Source organism: Schistocerca nitens, chromosome 8, assembly GCF_023898315.1.
Source record: "Schistocerca nitens isolate TAMUIC-IGC-003100 chromosome 8, iqSchNite1.1, whole genome shotgun sequence".
Taxonomy (NCBI): domain Eukaryota; kingdom Metazoa; phylum Arthropoda; class Insecta; order Orthoptera; family Acrididae; genus Schistocerca; species Schistocerca nitens.
The window spans coordinates 136925654-136944243 of NC_064621.1; the positions used below are offsets into that span (position 1 = coordinate 136925654).

At 47.0% G+C, this 18590-nt stretch overlaps 1 protein-coding gene across 1 annotated transcript in view; it reads left to right on the forward strand.

The window, feature by feature from the left end:
* The first annotated feature begins 1493 nt into the window (after positions 1–1493).
* The window catches only part of LOC126199449 (uncharacterized), an 89038-nt gene continuing 71941 nt past the window's right edge, over positions 1494–18590 (forward strand). Inside the window, exon 1 of the mRNA XM_049936368.1 lies at positions 1494–1616. Coding sequence (XP_049792325.1) covers positions 1494–1616 — 123 coding nt within the window. The remainder of the gene's footprint in view (positions 1617–18590) is intronic.

Consider the following 18590-nt stretch of genomic DNA (forward strand, 5'->3'; position numbering starts at 1 on the left):
ATTTCCAATGATAATCATACATATTTCTTCTGCACGTTCCCTGATGTTAGACACGCACCTTTCATTCAGTCGTCGTTCCTTTCTCATCTCTGTTACTAAACAGCTAAAGCGATCATCCGATTCCAGGTGCAGGCTGCTCCCATTGACAACAAAAATTTGGTTTTCAGTATTTCATACAATTATTCACAGAATTCAAAAAATTTAAATACTACCATTGCATTGTAACGTATTGTATGTTAACCGGGGACCTAGAAACGACGGAGAAGCTTCGTCCCCGCCGCAGCCGCAGTGGTCCACAACCCCACGACGACTACCGAGGTTCTAGGCGCTACAGTCTGGAACCGCGTGACCGCTACGGTCGCAGGTTCGAATCCTGCCTCGGGCATGGATGTGTGTGATCTCCTTAGGTTAGTTAGGTTTAAGTAGTTCTAAGTTCTAGGGGAGTTATGACCTCAGAAGTTAAGTCCCATAGAGCTCAGAGCCATTTGAACCATTTGAACGGCTACCGCTGTCCACCACTCCGCCGCATCACACAGAACCCAGGGTTATTGTGCGGTTCGGCCCCCGGTGGACCCCCCAGGGAACGACTCACACCAAATGAGTGTAACCCCTATGTTTGCGTGGTAGAGTAATGGTGGTGTACGCATACGTGGAGAACTTGTTTGCGCAGCAATCGCCGACATAGTGTAACTGAGGCGGAATAAGGGGAACCAGCCCGCATTCGGCGAGGCAGATGGAAAACCGCCTAAAAACCATCCACAGACTGGCAGGTTCACCGGACCTCGACACAAATCCGCCGGACGGATTCGTGCCGGGGACCAGGCGCTTCTTCGCGCCCGGAAAGCTGTGAATACTACCATAGTCTATATATACACACATAAAAAAAGTTTTGCATCACCCCAGTTCGCAGAACTCCTGAAGATAGACGTTGACAGTGGATATTGTATCACAGACACAGTCCCTTTGAATGTTCAGAGATGTCATTAAACGCGCCCAAAGATGTGAACAACCATGCATGAGCAGCGCCTATTAGACGGATGGTGCCCGATCTGTTCGTCATTCCACCAGGAAGGAGGTACACGGCGCGTGTTGTCTGTAGTTAAACCATGTCTAGACGGTCAATACCGAGGTACGATCACGTCCGCATTGTTACTTTATTCCGTCTTCATCTATCCTCGCAATGGTAATAGATGCATTAACCCCACCCACCTCTTTACCTTTTCGTTCTATTTCTTTTACTTTTTCTACTACCTAATTGTGCTATCTAACACAATGATAAACGTTTCTAACGCTCTTTCTTTATTTTTGTTGAAGGCAACAAAGAAACGTAGTACACCATTTTTTTCCCTTATTACGAGTCAACTTGTTTGAATGTTTTCAAATTTGGAATACCTCACCATTTGTGCAGAAGAAAAGAAATCGCAAACAGCACCGATTTGCTAAAGTTTTGCTTCCCTACAGGAGGAGAGCGGACGACACGACTGCCGGGCAGGATGAGGCGGGGCTGCTGCGTCGCCCTGCTGCTGGTCCTCCTTGCGTTCCAGCCGCAGAGCTGGGCGCGCCGGGGGCGGCTGCGCAGACACCTCGTGTGGCCAGACGCCGGCCCAGTGCTGGAGGTAAGCCGCGGACCCCGCACTGCAGCGACATGCAGGTGTGTGTGTGTGGCGACTGTGATGCAATGCTCTCATTAGCACTATCCACATTTTCTTCCCAGCTCACAGCATGACAGCAGTAACATTCGTTCTCTGACATTAAGACCTTTCCCTGTGTAACACGTAACTAGCGAAAAGGTGACACAGCCTTCTGGGTTACCTACACGGTCCAACATAGAGTATGTGAAACAACTTGTTCCTCAGCGGTCGCTGGTTCGTCGCTGGAGGAACAAACTGTTCGAAGCAATAGGAAAACCGCGCAAGTCCTTCCTGTTATTCAAGAAAGGCCGCTGAACATACACTACTGGCCATTAAAATTGCTACACCAAGAAGAAATGCAGATGATAACCGGGTATTCATTGGACAAATATACACTCCTGGAAATGGAAAAAAGAACACATTGACACCGGTGTGTCAGACCCACCATACTTGCTCCGGACACTGCGAGAGGGCTGTACAAGCAATGATCACACGCACGGCACAGCGGACACACCAGGAACCGCGGTGTTGGCCGTCGAATGGCGCTAGCTGCGCAGCATTTGTGCACCGCCGCCGTCAGTGTCAGCCAGTTTGCCGTGGCATACGGAGCTCCATCGCAGTCTTTAACACTGGTAGCATGCCGCGACAGCGTGGACTTGAACCGTATGTGCAGTTGACGGACTTTGAGCGAGGGCGTATAGTGGGCATGCGGGAGGCCGGGTGGACGTACCGCCGAATTGCTCAACACGTGGGGCGTGAGGTCTCCACAGTACATCGATGTTGTCGCCAGTGGTCGGCGGAAGGTGCACGTGCCCGTCGACCTGGGACCGGACCGCAGCGACGCACGGATGCACGCCAAGACCGTAGGATCCTACGCAGTGCCGTAGGGGACCGCACCGCCACTTCCCAGCAAATTAGGGACACTGTTGCTCCTGGGGTATCGGCGAGGACCATTCGCAACCGTCTCCATGAAGCTGGGCTACGGTCCCGCACACCGTTAGGCCGTCTTCCGCTCACGCCCCAACATCGTGCAGCCCGCCTCCAGTGGTGTCGCGACAGGCGTGAATGGAGGGACGAATGGAGACGTGTCGTCTTCAGCGATGAGAATCGCTTCTGCCTTGGTGCCAATGATGGTCGTATGCGTGTTTGGCGCCGTGCAGGTGAGCGCCACAATCAGGACTGCATACGACCGAGGCACACAGGGCCAACACCCGGCATCATGGTGTGGGGAGCGATCTCCTACACTGGCCGTACACCACTGGTGATCGTCGAGGGGACACTGAATAGTGCACGGTACATCCAAACCGTCATCGAACCCATCGTTCTACCATTCCTAGACCGGCAAGGGAACTTGCTGTTCCAACAGGACAATGCACGTCCGCATGTATCCCGTGCCACCCAACGTGCTCTAGAAGGTGTAAATCAACTACCCTGGCCAGCAAGATCTCCGGATCTGTCCCCCATTGAGCATGTTTGGGACTGGATGAAGCGTCGTCTCACGCGGTCTGCACGTCCAGCACGAACGCTGGTCCAACTGAGGCGCCAGGTGGAAATGGCATGGCAAGCCGTTCCACAGGACTACATCCAGCATCTCTACGATCGTCTCCATGGGAGAATAGCAGCCTGCATTGCTGCGAAAGATGGATATACACTGTACTAGTGCCGACATTGTGCATGCTCTGTTGCCTGTGTCTATGTGCCTGTGGTTCTGTCAGTGTGATCATGTGATGTATCTGACCCCAGGAATGTTACAATAAAGTTTCCCCTTCCTGGGACAATGAATTCCCGGTGTTCTTATTTCAATTTGCAGGAGTGTATATGCATAGATCCTGAGAAATCAGTACCCAGAACAACCACCTCTGAACGTAATAACGGCCTTGATACGCCTGGGCAATGAGTCAAACAGAGCTTGAATGGCGTGTACACGTAAAGCTGCCCATGCAGCTTCAACACGATACCACAGGTCGTCAAGAGTAGTGACAGGCGTATCGAGACGAGTCAGTTGCTCGGCCACCATCGACCAGACGTTTTCAATTGGTGAGAGATGTGGAGAATGTGCTGGCCAGGGTAGCAGTCGAACATTTTCTGTATCCAGAAAGGTCCGTACAGGACCTGCAACATGCGGTCGTGCATTATCCTGCTGAAATGTAGGGTTTCGCAGGGATCGAATGAAGGGTAGAGCCACGGGTCGTAACACATCTGAAATGTAACGTCCACTGTACAAAGTGCCGTCAGTGTCAACAAGAGGTGACCGAGACGTGTAACCAATGGCACCCCATACCATCACATCGGGTGATATGCCAGTATGGCGATGACGAATACATGCTTTCAATGTTCCTTCACAGCGATGTCGCCAAACACGGATGCGAGCATCATGATGCTGTAAACAGAACCTGGATCATCAGAAAAAAATGACGTTTTGCGATTCGTGCACTCAGGTTCGTCGTTGAGTACACCATCGCAGGCGCTCCTGTCTGTGATGCAGCGTCAACCGTAACCGCAGCCATGGTCTCCGAGCTGGTAGTCCATGCTGCTGCAAACGTCGTCAAACTGTCCAGATGGTTGTTGTCTTGCAAACGTCCCCATCTGTTGACTCAGGGATCCGTTACATCCGTGCGGATAAGATGCCTGTCTCTCGACTGCTAGTGATACGAGGCCGTTGGGATCCAGCACGGCATTTCGTATTACCCTCCTGAACCCATAAATTCCTTATTCTGCTAACAGTAATTGGATCTCGACCAACGCGAGCAGCAATGTCGCGATACGATAAACCGCAATCGCGATAGGCTACAATCCGACCTTTATCAAAGTCGGAAACGTGATGGTACGCATTTCTCCTCCTTACACGAGGCATCACAATAACGTTTCACCAGGTAACGCCGGTCAACTGCTGTTTGTGTATGAGAAATCGGTTGGAAACTTTCCTCATGTCAGCACGTTGTAGGTGTCGCCACCAGCGCCAACCCTGGGTCCTCTGAAAAGCTAATCATTTGCATATCACAGCATCTTCTTCCTGTCGGTTAAATTTCGCGTCTGTAGCACGTTATCTTCGTGGTGTAGCAGTTTTAATGTCCAGTAGTGTATGTACACAACTTTATATCTGTACTGCTGATGTGAAACTGTTGTAGAACTTTGGAACACCTTCTACACTCACGTATAACTTTGTACAGACTAAAATATCTCCTCTGTAGCAGTCGACATGGATTCAGCATACTAAGCTGCTGCCAGCCCGCCCCCTTCGGGGGGAATTGAAATTCAATAAAGAAAAAAAAAACATGGATTCCGCAACGATCAATGGAATCCTAACTCTGTTCTTGCGTGTCACTCAGAGGCAGGAAGATAGATACGGATGCCCAGGTTATTGCCTTTTCCTTTACTTTCGGAAAGTGTTCGCAACAGCTCCGCACTGACGGCAGATGAACAAAATATGAACGTACAGAAAATCAACTAACTTTTTGATTGGACAGACATTCCAAGCCAATAAAACAGTCTCACCCGTAATCCTTGTCTCGCACGTACCCTCTCAAAGTAAATAAATAAATAGTTACGAGGGAAACTCACAACAAAAAATTATTAATGTTGAGTAATGAAATTTCGGGAACACATCTATCTAGGTAACATACTTAAATGATTAACATTGCAAGATCACAACGTAACCGTGAAATAAGCCTTTGCCATGGTACATTAACAACCAGTGTAACTGCAAGGATGTTGAATGCAAGCCTGCAAATGTGAATGCATTGTGTTGTACAGGCGCTGGATGTCAGTCTGTGTGATGGAATTCCATGCCTGTTGCATTTGGTCGGTCAATATAGGACGTTAATGCTGTTTGTGGATGACGCTGGAGTTGTCATCCATTGATGTCCAATATGTGCTCGACTGGAGACATATACTCCTGGAAATGGAAAAAAGAACACATTGACACCGGTGTGTCAGACCCACCATACTTGCTCCGGACACTGCGAGAGGGCTGTACAAGCAATGATCACACGCACGGCACAGCGGACACACCAGGAACCACGGTGTTGGCCGTCGAATGGCGCTAGCTGCGCAGCATTTGTGCACCGCCGCCGTCAGTGTCAGCCAGTTTGCCGTGGCATACGGAGCTCCATCGCAGTCTTTAACACTGGTAGCATGCCGCGACAGCGTGGACGTGAACCGTATGTGCAGTTGACGGACTTTGAGCGAGGGCGTATAGTGGGCATGCGGGAGGCCGGGTGGACGTACCGCCGAATTGCTCAACACGTGGGGCGTGAGGTCTCCACAGTACATCGATGTTGTCGCCAGTGGTCGGCGGAAGGTGCACGTGCCCGTCGACCTGGGACCGGACCGCAGCGACGCACGGATGTACGCCAAGACCGTAGGATCCTACGCAGTGCCGTAGGGGACCGCACCGCCACTTCCCAGCAAATTAGGGACACTGTTGCTCCTGGGGTATCGGCGAGGACCATTCGCAACCGTCTCCATGAAGCTGGGCTACGGTCCCGCACACCGTTAGGCCGTCTTCCGCTCACGCCCCAACATCGTGCAGCCCGCCTCCAGTGGTGTCGCGACAGGCGTGAATGGAGGGACGAATGGAGACGTGTCGTCTTCAGCGATGAGAGTCGCTTCTGCCTTGGTGCCAATGATGGTCGTATGCGTGTTTGGCGCCGTGCAGGTGAGCGCCACAATCAGGACTGCATACGACCGAGGCACACAGGGCCAACACCCGGCATCATGGTGTGGGGAGCGATCTCCTACACTGGCTGTACACCACTGGTGATCGTCGAGGGGACACTGAATAGTGCACGGTACATCCAAACCGTCATCGAACCCATCGTTCTACCATTCCTAGACCGGCATGGGAACTTGCTGTTCCAACAGGACAATGCACGTCCGCATGTATCCCGTGCCACCCAACGTGCTCTAGAAGGTGTAAGTCAACTACCCTGGCCAGCAAGATCTCCGGATCTGTCCCCCATTGAGCATGTTTGGGACTGGATGAAGCGTCGTGTCACGCGGTCTGCACATCCAGCACGAACGCTGGTCCAACTGAGGCGCCAGGTGGAAATGGCATGGCAAGCCGTTCCACAGGACTACATCCAGCATCTCTACGATCGTCTCCATGGGAGAATAGCAGCCTGCATTGCTGCGAAAGGTGGATATACACTGTACTAGTGCCGACATTGTGCATGCTCTGTTGCCTGTGTCTATGTGCCTGTGGTTCTGTCAGTGTGATCATGTGATGTATCTGACCCCAGGAATGTGTCAATAAAGTTTCCCCTTCCTGGGACAATGAATTCACGGTGTTCTTATTTCAATTTCCAGGAGTGTATTTGGTGATCGAACAGGCCAAAGAACTCCTGTGGAGCATGATGGATTGTAACAGCGGCATACGGACGAGACCTGTTGGAAGACACACCGTGGAAAGCTGTTCACGAATGGCAAGATAACACGTCGAATCACCACACTGACTTTCAATTCTGCAATCATGGTTAGTGGAATAACCACAAGAGAGCTCCTGCTGTCATATGAAATCGCACCGCCGACCATGACTCCAGGTGTAGGTCCAATGTGTCTAGTGTGCAGACAGGTTGGTTACAGGCCCTAACCAGGTCTCATTCGAACCAACACACGGCCATCATTGGCACCGAGGCAGAACCAACTTTTATCAGAAAACACAGCAAACCTCCACCCTGCCCTCCAATAGCTGTCGTCTGATACCGAGTGGCGGTGGTATGGAGTCAGTGGAATGTACGCTACAGGGCGTCTGGCTCTGAGCTATCCTTGAAGTAGCATATTTGTAACGCTTCGATGTGTCACAGTGGTGCCAACTGCTGCTCAGATTGCTGCTGCAGATGCTGTGCGACGCGACAGAGCCATACACCGAAAACGATGGTCTTCCCTCTAGGAATTGCCACGGGGCAGTCCAGAGCCCAGTCTTCTTACGACAGTACATTCTGGTGACTATCGCTGCCAGCAATCCTGTACAATGGCTTCATTCCTGCCAAGTATTTCTGCAGTATCGCAGAAAGAACATACAGCTACTCGTAGTCCCATTACACGACCTCGTTCGAACGCAGTGAGGCGTCACCTTAAAGACATTTTTTGACTAACAGCAACGCATCATGTCCAATCTCAAAGGTAACTAATGCTCACGAACGTTGCAACATGTATCCAAAGCAAATCTAATTTGCGCCCCCATAGTAGCCCTAATAGCGCCGCTCTTACGCGATTGGTGTGAAATTTGAATAGACGTCATCCTTCAGATGCAGAAATACGCCTACCATCTTCAGTTTATGTTGACCAACTCTATTCATTTTAACTGAAGACATTGAAATAGCTCTAAAACCACACATCGGATCAAAAAAGTCATAATTCGAATTTCTTTGTCTTGGACATCCAATTACACCACTCTCGAACCCTACCCTGCCCTGTGCGTGGGTGGCTGGGGGCAACTTTTAAATCTTCAATGGAAACACTCGTTATTTATTGCAAATTACGATTCTATACAAAATTCTGCATCTGTTTTGCCCGAAGAATTTTCTTCGTCTCGCCACAGATGGCGCTGTAGTCATAGGAATCGAAATGGGTACGCAGTCGTGCTTTACGACATTCTACTCAATGGTCCTCGAATATACACTGCCACGTGGGACCCCACCTCCATGCTGCGAGCACAGGATAGTCCAGTATTTCATAACGTCTAATTCTAAATCCTATTCGCAACGTTGTATTCCTCCGACATACCGAACATGGGACTACTCGACGTGCCTCTGGGGCCTTAGCTCGAGGCGAACTCTACTCTACTTTTCCAATTAGAGTAAGTGTTCAAACATAATATCGCCATCTTCAATACTCCTTGTGAACCGCTTTTCAAATGACCGTACACAGGACAGAGCCTTATCTGCGATACAGTACAGGCGTTTCTGATGCGGTCGACCATGTCTTCACGACCTGTTGGCACTTGCTGGTACATCTTATCTTTTAAATTCCCACAGAAGGAAACCCGGAACCGTCAAATCCGTCAATCCAGCGGGAGGGCGACGTCTTCCGATCCATCGACCAGTGTGAACATGGTCTAATACCTCCTGCGCTTCAATTGCGTAATGCGCCGGGTAACCGCCATGCTGAAACCACATGCGTTGTCGAACGTCCAAGGCAACATTTTGCAGTATTACCGGTAGTTCCTGCTCCAAAACCGTTCGATATTTGCGTTTATATAAAGTGCCGCCAATAAAATGAATTGTTCGCCGTGATGCCACACCATAGTCAACCGACAAAGGACGTTGATGGTCAGCTTGGCGTTATCAGTGGAGATTATCTACTGTCCAGTAATGCATGCATGTTATGCCGGGCCGGCCGGTGTGGCCAAGCGATTCTAGGCGCTACAGTCTGGAACCGCGCGACCGCTACGGTCGCAGGTTCGAATCCTGCCTCGGGCATGGATGTGTGTGATGTCCTTAGGTTAGTTAGGTTTAAGTAGTTCTAAGTTATAGGGGACTGATGACCTCAGATGTTAAGTACCATAGTGCTCAGAGCCATTTGAGCCATTTGTTATGCCGGTTACCACTACCAAAGTTGGTGAATGTAGATTCGTCGGAAAACAGTGCCTTGGCAAAGAACGTGCTCTTCGTTTGCAGTTGTCGACGTGCCTATTCACAAGACACTACCTGGTTATTGAAATCGACTTCATGAAGTTCTTAATGCAGCGACACGTAGTATGGATGATACTTATGACGATGCAGTATTGTGACAATACCACCTAGGGACATAACGGAATCGCTAGTTGTGATGCACGGCCGCTAGTAGAGCTATTTCATTAGCTTCTCCTGTAACACGGTTTCTTCGCTCCCTTTCGCCGGTCTATACAGGGTGGCCCATTGATAGTGACCGGGCCAAATATCTCGTGAAATAAGCATCAAACGAAAAAACTACAAAGAACGAAACTCGTCTAGCCTGAAGGGGGAAACCAGATGGCGCTATGGTTGGCCCGCTAGATGGCGCTGCCATAGTTCAAACGGATATCAACTGCATTTTTTAAAATGGGAACCCCCATTTTTATTACATATTCGTGTAGTACGTAAATAAGTATAAGTGTTTTAGTTGGACCACTTTTTTCGCTTTGTGGTAGATGGCGCTGTAACAGTCATAAATCTGTAAGTACGTGGTATCACGTAACATCCGCCAGTGCGGACGGTATTTGCTTCGTGATACATTACCCGTGTTAAATTGGACCGTTTATCAATTGCGGAAAAGGTCGATATCATGTTGATGTATGGCTATTGTGATCATAATGCCCAACGGGCGTGTGCTATGTATGCTGCTCAGTATCCTGGACGACATCATCCAAGCGTCCGGACCGTTCGCCGGATACTTACGTTATTTAAGGAAACAGGAAGTGTTCAGTCACATGTGAAACGTCAACCACGACCTGCAACAAATGATGACGCCCAAGTAGGTGTTTTAGCTGCTGTCGCGGCTAATCCGCACATGAGTCGCAGACAAATTCCGCGGGAATCGGGAATCTCAAAAAAGTCTGCGTTGAGAATGCTACATTAACATCGATTGCACCCGTACCATATTTTTATGCACCAAGAATTCCATGGCGACGACTTTTAACGTCGTGTACAGTTCTGCCACTGGGCACAAGAGAAATTACGGGGCGATGACAGATATTTTGCACGCCTTCTACTAGCGACGAAGCGTCATTCACCAACAGCGGTAACGTAAACCGGCATAATATGCACTATTTGGCAACGGAAAATCTACGATGGCTACGACAAGTGGAACTTCAGCGACCTTGGCGGGTTAATGTATGGTGCGGCATTATGGGAGGAAGGATAATTGGCCCCTATTTTATCGATGGCAATCTAAATGGTGCAATGTATGCTGATTTCCTACCTAATGTTCTACCGATGTTACTACAAGATGTTTCACTGCATGACAGAATGGCGATGTACTTCCAACATGATGGATGTCCGGCACATAGCTCGTGTGTGGTTGAAGCTGTATTGAATAGCATATTTCATGATAGGTGGATTGGTCGTCGAAGCACCACACTATGGAACGCACGTTCACCAGATCTGACGTCCCCCGAATTTCTTTCTGTGGGGAAAGTTGAAGGATAATTGCTATCGTGATCCACCGACAACGCCTGACAACATGCGTCAGCGCATTGTCAATGCATGTGCTAACATTGCGGAAGGTGAACTACTAACTGTTGAGAGGAATGTCGTTACACGTCTTGCCAAATGCACTGGGGTTGACGGACATCATTCTGAGCATTTATTGCATTAATGTGGTATTTACAGGTAATTACGCTGTAACAGCATGCGTTCTCAGAAATAAGTTCACAAAGGTACATGTATCACATTGGAACAACCGAGAATAAAATGTTCAAACGTACCTACGTTCTGTATTTTAAGTTAAAAAACATACATGTTACCAACTGTTCGTCTAAAATTGTGAGCTATATCTTTGTGACTATTACAGCGCCATCTAACACAAAGCGAAAAAAATGGTCCAACTAAAACAATCACATTTCTTTACGTACTACACGAATACGTAATAAGAAATGGGGGTTCCCATTTAAAAAAAACGCAGTTGACATCCGTTTGACCTATGGCAGCGCCATCTAGCGGGCCAACCATAGCGCCATATGGTTTCCCCCCTTCAAGCTAGACAAGTTTCGTTCTTTGTAGTTTTTTTTCGTTTGACGCTTATTTCGTGAGATATTTGGCCCGGTCACGATCAACTGACCACCCTGTATATGTATGAGACTAATCAGACTATTGAAATGGCGGACATACTGGAAAGTGAAGATACCGAACGTATGGAATAATTTTCAAACTCTTCTGACCTAAATCCTACGCTCTTGGCAGACGTGTGTATCAACGAGCACCTCTTCCCCGAGCCGTGCAAAAACTGAAAACCGCCCTGAGAGAGCAGTTGAACAATATTCCCCAACGATTCCTCAACAGTTTGGTAGCCTGCACGAATACCATGCGCTTACGCTGATTTCCCATGTGGTGAAATCTGTGCCGTTTTTCGTTGTTACTCTGTTACGTATGCGCTGTGTTTCATGTCGTCCATAACTACATGTGATTATTCCCGTCGAGCAGTGTCTCTGTTCCTTAGAAATTGTCAAAGAGTATACGAGTATTTTGACCAGCTTAAACACACACACCCTCTTAGACAACAGTACAGAGAGTGCCTAAGGGAAGCTTGCCCTGTGTCATAACTACATCACTTCTCTCCACACCCAGCATCGCGACTTCACTATTGTCCACTACGTATCAAACTTTCTCACAATTCTTGAGCTGGGCTTGTTGTACACTACAGTGCAGTTAAAACGTATAGAAAAGGGAGCTGCATTGTTTTTAATCCTGAAGGACAAGGGTAAAAGCTATCATGCAAAGCGCCATGTGTGCAATGTGTAGTAACCTTAGTCATAAAGTTAATTATGAGACACACCCGTAAGACCGAAGCTAAATTACTATACGCTAACCGATTAATTAAAGCAATTATATGTTAAGGTCTTAGCTGTGGATTCTACAGGGGGGGAATTGCCTAATACCAAAACTTAAAATATTTGAGGTGTTAACAAAACCAAGATTTGAATGTGCACATTAATTTATTCAAAGAAAGAAAGACCTGTCTGACAATAAACATAGATAAAAATACATAAATGTACCATGAACTTCAAAAAACCGATTCCTCCTGTAGGGAAGCAGCCTACTCACGCTGTAGTAAATTCACATCAGTTTCCATTGTGTGCCAGCCAGTCTGCTGTAACAAGCTCTGACGTCATAAATGTTGCGCAATACCTTAAAAATCAAGCAAATAACCTAAAACTTTTCTGGCATGTCAGAAGTAATACTAAATTAATATGTGTTAAATATCAGTTCGATAACTTAAGCCATTTCCGAAATTTGGACGTTTTTCTGTAAAAATCATTGGCGCAACAGAAAAGAGCTAGAGATTTCAAAATTTATATTTAGATTCATCTTTCATAATGATTTAATAAAAACAGTACTTTGGATTTCACAAATTAAGATTTTAGTGGAAATTCATGATTTTCTGGTTTTCGTCTCAAAACTGAAGGAAGCAAGATAGATTAAGTAGGCTAATAAATAAGGTTAGGATGTTTAGATTTAAATAGGTTGGAGGTCCGCTATGACTATGAAGATGTGAAAAGTTTCTTTTGACTACCTATAAAATTATAGCGATAGCGGATCTCAAAAGGGCCAGTTCAGAGCTCATCTACTGCGTGCAGGGCAATTAAATTAATTCTCTCGCCCAAAATACTTAACTTAGCCACATCAAAATTTTATTATCAATACTTACCTGCGTGCTGAATGCACATTTAAATTAAGAGCTTCATCGGCCATCAGCAAAAGAAGCTATAATTTATTATGTAACTTGAAGTGGTGCGTTACTAGCCCAGCGGCTAGTCGGGAGAGCCGATTTGATCAGGCATTCCCTTATCCGTCCGCACCGCGGCTCTATATATAAGAACGTTGCGCGAGGAAGCAAGGCCCCAGTTCTCTCCAGACGCTGAATAACACGCCATCTGTGTCGGGAGTCGCGTCGCATCGGTATCACTGCGACAAACAGCCTCGGGTGCCGTATTAAGTTACTAGAGATACGCGGAACCATGAAATCATTTCAAGTGAAGTGTTAATTCTGGGATGATTTTCATTATCTAGCTTCAGTTTGCGTATTGTCGTATTTTCACGTGCCGTCGCGGGACAGACATTCTACCAATAATTTAGCGTGGCGTTTGATGAAATATTCTCATCAAATTATGGCGAGCATTCATTTCAACATTTAATTCGGACATTTATAGTTGCATCAGCGCATTAGACTCTGAACTGCTCTGTTAGTTAGGTTGTAGGTTGTGTTTTTTATCAGTGACTTTCAGAATATACTCAACTATTTTGGAATATCGTTTTTGATTATAAATCCCGGACAATCTCCTAATTCCTCAGAGCTATAAGCTGCAGCTATAATTGTATTCTCAGATGAAGTGGGCACTAGGAACTCTAATTACAGGCTTCACGTTTTGTTAAATCACTTTATGGGGGCTAAAAAGTAAATAGAGAGCCAGTGTTGAGAACGGCGAAAGACAGCATTAATAACATTCTAAAAGCCAGAAACTGATTCAACATTCAAACTTTTATACAGCAATTTAATTTTCAATACAAACTATCCGCCGCCCCACACTCCGCTTGGCAAAGTTACTTCGAAAGTTTGAAATGGTATCTATAACCGCAACTGATGTTCTGAAATAACAATTTTCCTACTAATCGACCACAGCAACTGCTTGGTTGAATGCTTCTTTTAAAAAAAAGCAGCACACGAATTTACCAGTGCACTGATGGACGTGTAGCAATTAACTGCAGAGCTCAGACTGAATTCTGATCAGGCACTGTCTCAACGTGCCGATGCTCCCACTACCGCTCACTATGAATGATCAGCAAAGGACGAGCGGAGGCGTGGCTTCCCTCTCTGGCTTTCTGAAGTACGACGGTAGGATTGCGCTTCTGCAGACCCAAACTTAAAACGACACGAACTTAAAACCACAGTCGGCTTCTTCAATGGAGATCGTCCACCGTGCATTCGATTCTCTAATTAAAACAAGAAGTCACCAAGAAGTCAGCACAAACAGTCACTGCACTCATACTCTTAAGGACTACTATTGCTAGATCCATCACATTCATTCTCCAGTAGCCGAGTTAATTATCATATTGAATGAAATGAGACAAGCCGAATGACTTGTTGCTTTTCAAACAAACGCACGTTGAGGTAGGGAGTAAATAGGTAAGGGAACGAACTGTACACTTCACTTACTATTATTGCAAATGATGAGTTAAACCTCTGCGCTGCTAAGTTACACCTGTGCCCAACAAATTAAAATAATTTAAATGGCTTGAGAAAATATTTAATAACAATTAACTTCTTTTTTTAGTTGTCTAGGTCATAAACAATATACTTCTTCCCAAAATATGGAAGACAAACAGCTTGCAGAATAAGACGAAAAAGTTCTCACAGCTCTTATGCGTTTAGATCCCATATTTACTACACTACTGGCCATTAAAAGTGCTACACCACGTAGATGACGTGCTACAGGTGCGAAATTTAACCGACAGGAAGAACATGCTGTGATATGCAAATGATTAGCTTTTCAGAGCATTCACACAAGGTTGGCGCCGGTGGCGATACCTACAACGTGCTGACATGAGGAAAGATTCCAACCGATTTCTCATACACAAAAAGCAGTTGACCGGCGTTGCCTGGTGAAACGTTATTGTGATGCCTCGTGTAAGGAGGAGAAATGCGTACCATCACGTTTCCGACTTTGATAAACGTCGGATTGTAGCCTATCGCGATTGCGGTTTATCGTATCGCGACATTGCTGCTCGCGTTGGTCGAGATCCAATGAATGTTAGCAGTATATGGAATCGGTGGGTTCAGGAGGGTAATACGGAACGCCGTGCTGGATCCCAACGGCCTCGTATCACCAGCAGTCGAGATGACAGGCATCTTATGCGCATGGCTGTAACGGATCGTGCAGCCACGTCTCGATCCCTGAGTCAACATATGCGGACGTTTGCAAGACAACAACTATTTGCACGAACAGTTCGATGACGTTTGCAGAAGCATGGTCTATCAGCTCAGAGACCATGGCTGCGGTTACACTTGACGCTGCATCACAGACAGGAGCGCCTGCGATGGTGTACTCAACGACGAACCTAGGTGCACGAATCGCAAAACGTCATTTTTTCGGATGAATCCAGGTTCTGTTTACAGCATCATGATGGTGGCATCCGTGTTTGGCGACATCGCGGTGAAAGCACATTGGAAGCGTGTATTCGTCATCGTCATACTGGCGTATCACCCGGCGTTATGGAATGGGGTGCCATTGGTTACACGTTTCGGTTACCGCTTGTTCACATTGACGGCACTTTGAACAGTGGACGTTACATTTCAGATGTGTTACGACCCGTGGCTCTACCCTTCATTCGAGCCCTGCGAAACCCTACATTTCAGCAGTATAATGCACGACCGTATGTTGCAGGTCCTGTACGGGCCTTTCCGGATACAGAAAATGTTCGACTGCTGCCCTGGCCAGCACGTTCTCCAGATCTCTCACCAATTGAAAACGTCTGATCAATGGTGACCGAGCAACTGGCTCGTCACAATACGCCAGTCATTACTCTTGATGAACTGTGGTATCGTGTTGAAGCTGCATGGGCAGCTGTACCTGTGCACGCTATCCAAGCTCTGTTTGACTCAAAGCCCAGGCGTATCAAGGCCGTTATTACGGTCAGAGGTGGTTGTTCTGGGTACTGATTTCTCAGGATCTATGCATATAAATTGCGTGAAAATGTAATCATGTAACCACATGTCAGTTCTAGTATACTATATTTGTCGAATGAATACCCGTTTATCATCTGCATTTCTTCTTGACGTAGGATTTTTAATGGCCAGTAGTGTAGATTTTTTTTTTTTTTTTGCTTCTTCTTCGATTCTTCGAACGATCGTCCCTGCCAACAGACCTGAGGTGAAATACGGTAATAATGGATACGGGGTCTTAAAGGGGAGTTACTAGATGTTTTGTTAAAATGCATAATTTTCAGCATCAGAAAACAACGTCCAGATTATATTATGACAAAACAATGCGAGTTTACTCACTAATTTTGCTTATTTATTCCTACGATATTACGTATACGCTCACTATGGATTTAGGTAACTGGAGTGCGGTGCTTTGAGGAGAGCAGTGCGGGGCTTTTCAGTGTACACCCGCTGTCGGAAGAGGAAGGGCTATTATCCCGCCTCGTCTGCGCTTTTTGGCGGAACACCAGGAACCGAGAACGGCGACAGGAAGCAAGCACCAGCCAGAAGTTGAAGCGAAATACTGAGACGTCGGGCGTCTTTTTGTATTTCAGAATTCTGTATCTTAGTTCCTTTTGTTTTGTGAGGAAGTATTTTTCTTTTATTATTTTTGTATTTTTCTGTATAAAAGAGAAACAAACATGCTTCTCTGTTACATCACAATTATACGAGGGACGTTCAATAGGTATTGCGGCATATTTTTTTCTCGGTCAATATCGTTCAAAAAAATGTTCAAATGTGTGTGAAATCTTATGGGACTTAACTGCTAAGGTCATCAGTCCCTAAGCTTACACACTAAACCTAAATTATCCTAAGGACAAACACACACACACACACACACACACACACACACACACACACACACACACACACACACACACACATGCCCGAGGGAGGACTCGAACCTCCGCCGGGACCAGCCGCACAGTCCATGACTGTACCGCCTAGACCGTTCGGCTAATCCCGCACGGACAATTTCGTTCGAAAAGATGCGGAAGTTGTCATGTCCATTATAATTATCCGGGCTGTTATGCCTTGGTCGGTTGATTAATTCTGTGTCAATTCCCAACGTTTCGTCCCCGTCTGCGGGGGACATCTTCAAGGGGGGTCTGAAGCTCGATGGAAGATCCAACACACCCACTGGCAGGGAGGAACTAAGCCGGTTCCACCAACATCTGAATGGTATAAACTCGAGAATTCAGTTTACAATGGAGGAGGATGTAGACGGCAAATTACATTTCCTCTGTGTGCTTGTTTTTAGAAACGAAAATGGTAGTTTGGGGCACTCAGTATATCGCAAACCCACGCACACGGACCGTTATTTGCACCGGGATTCGAACCACCACCCACATAAGAAACGGAGTGTTATCAAGACGTTAGCGGATTGAGCTAGAAATATTTGTGAACCTGACTTGCTCGACGCTGAGATGGAACATCTCCACTATGCACTAAATGAAGAACGGATATTCGTCCGCCGAAATAAAACGTGCGCTGAGACAGTCACGCAGAAACCATAGTGACGTACAGGCTACTGCATTATCTAAGGTTCTCCTGCCGTTTGTTAAAAATGTAACGGAAAGAATAGGGAGGATCTTGACGAAGCGGAATATTACCGTAATTTACAAGCCCACCAGGAAGATACAGGAATATCTTAAGCCTGCCAAGGACGCTCGCAAGCCATTGGAAAATAGCTGTGGAGATGTTTATGTGGGTACCACTAAAAGAACTGTTGCAAAACATTTGGAAGAGCACAAGCCCAATTGTAGAAGAGGATAAATGGAACGGTCAGCTGTTGCGGAGCATGCTTTCCAGCCAGGGAACCACAATATTCGTTTCGAGGAGACGCAAGTACTAGCGGCCACGAGCGGATATTACGAAAGGCTCTACAGGGAGGCAATCGAAATCGCCACACACCCTAATAATTTCAGTCGAAAGGAGGAGGGCGTGAAATTAAACGGTATTTGGGTGTGGGTGTTGAAGAAGATGTGTACCACCCGTCCAGCACTGAGTGATGGCAACGGCGATCGACGGCAGCGGACAGCGGCCAATTGCACTGACATTTGCAAAACACGTACGTCACGCCTCGGCGAGGGAGCGCGCGGACACGGAATTTAGCGGCAGTCAGTAGCGAGCCAGTGGGTGTGTTGGACCTTCCATCGAGCTACAGACCCTCTTGAAGATGTCCCCCGCAGACGGGGATAAAACGTTGGGAAATGACACAGAATTAATCAACCTACCACGGCATAACACCCCGGATAATTATAATGGACATGACATTTCCGGCAGTGAAAGTCTACATTTTAGATGCGGAATTTGTTGTCGAACATTGCGGAATATTCCCACTTCGGCCCCTACGCTTTGATAAATTTCCGATTGGTGGCAGCGCGAAACGTAGTCTTCAAAATGTCGTGTACAATGGAGATGCGTCCCAAAAGAGAGTTGTCATTGAATTTCTTGTGGCGGAAAACCAGATCATTGCGGATTCTCGTAGGAGCTTGCAGAATAACTACGGAGATGTGGTAATGATCAAAAGCACAGTGAGTCGCTGGACGAGGCCGCGTAAACCTGTGCGATCTCACGCGT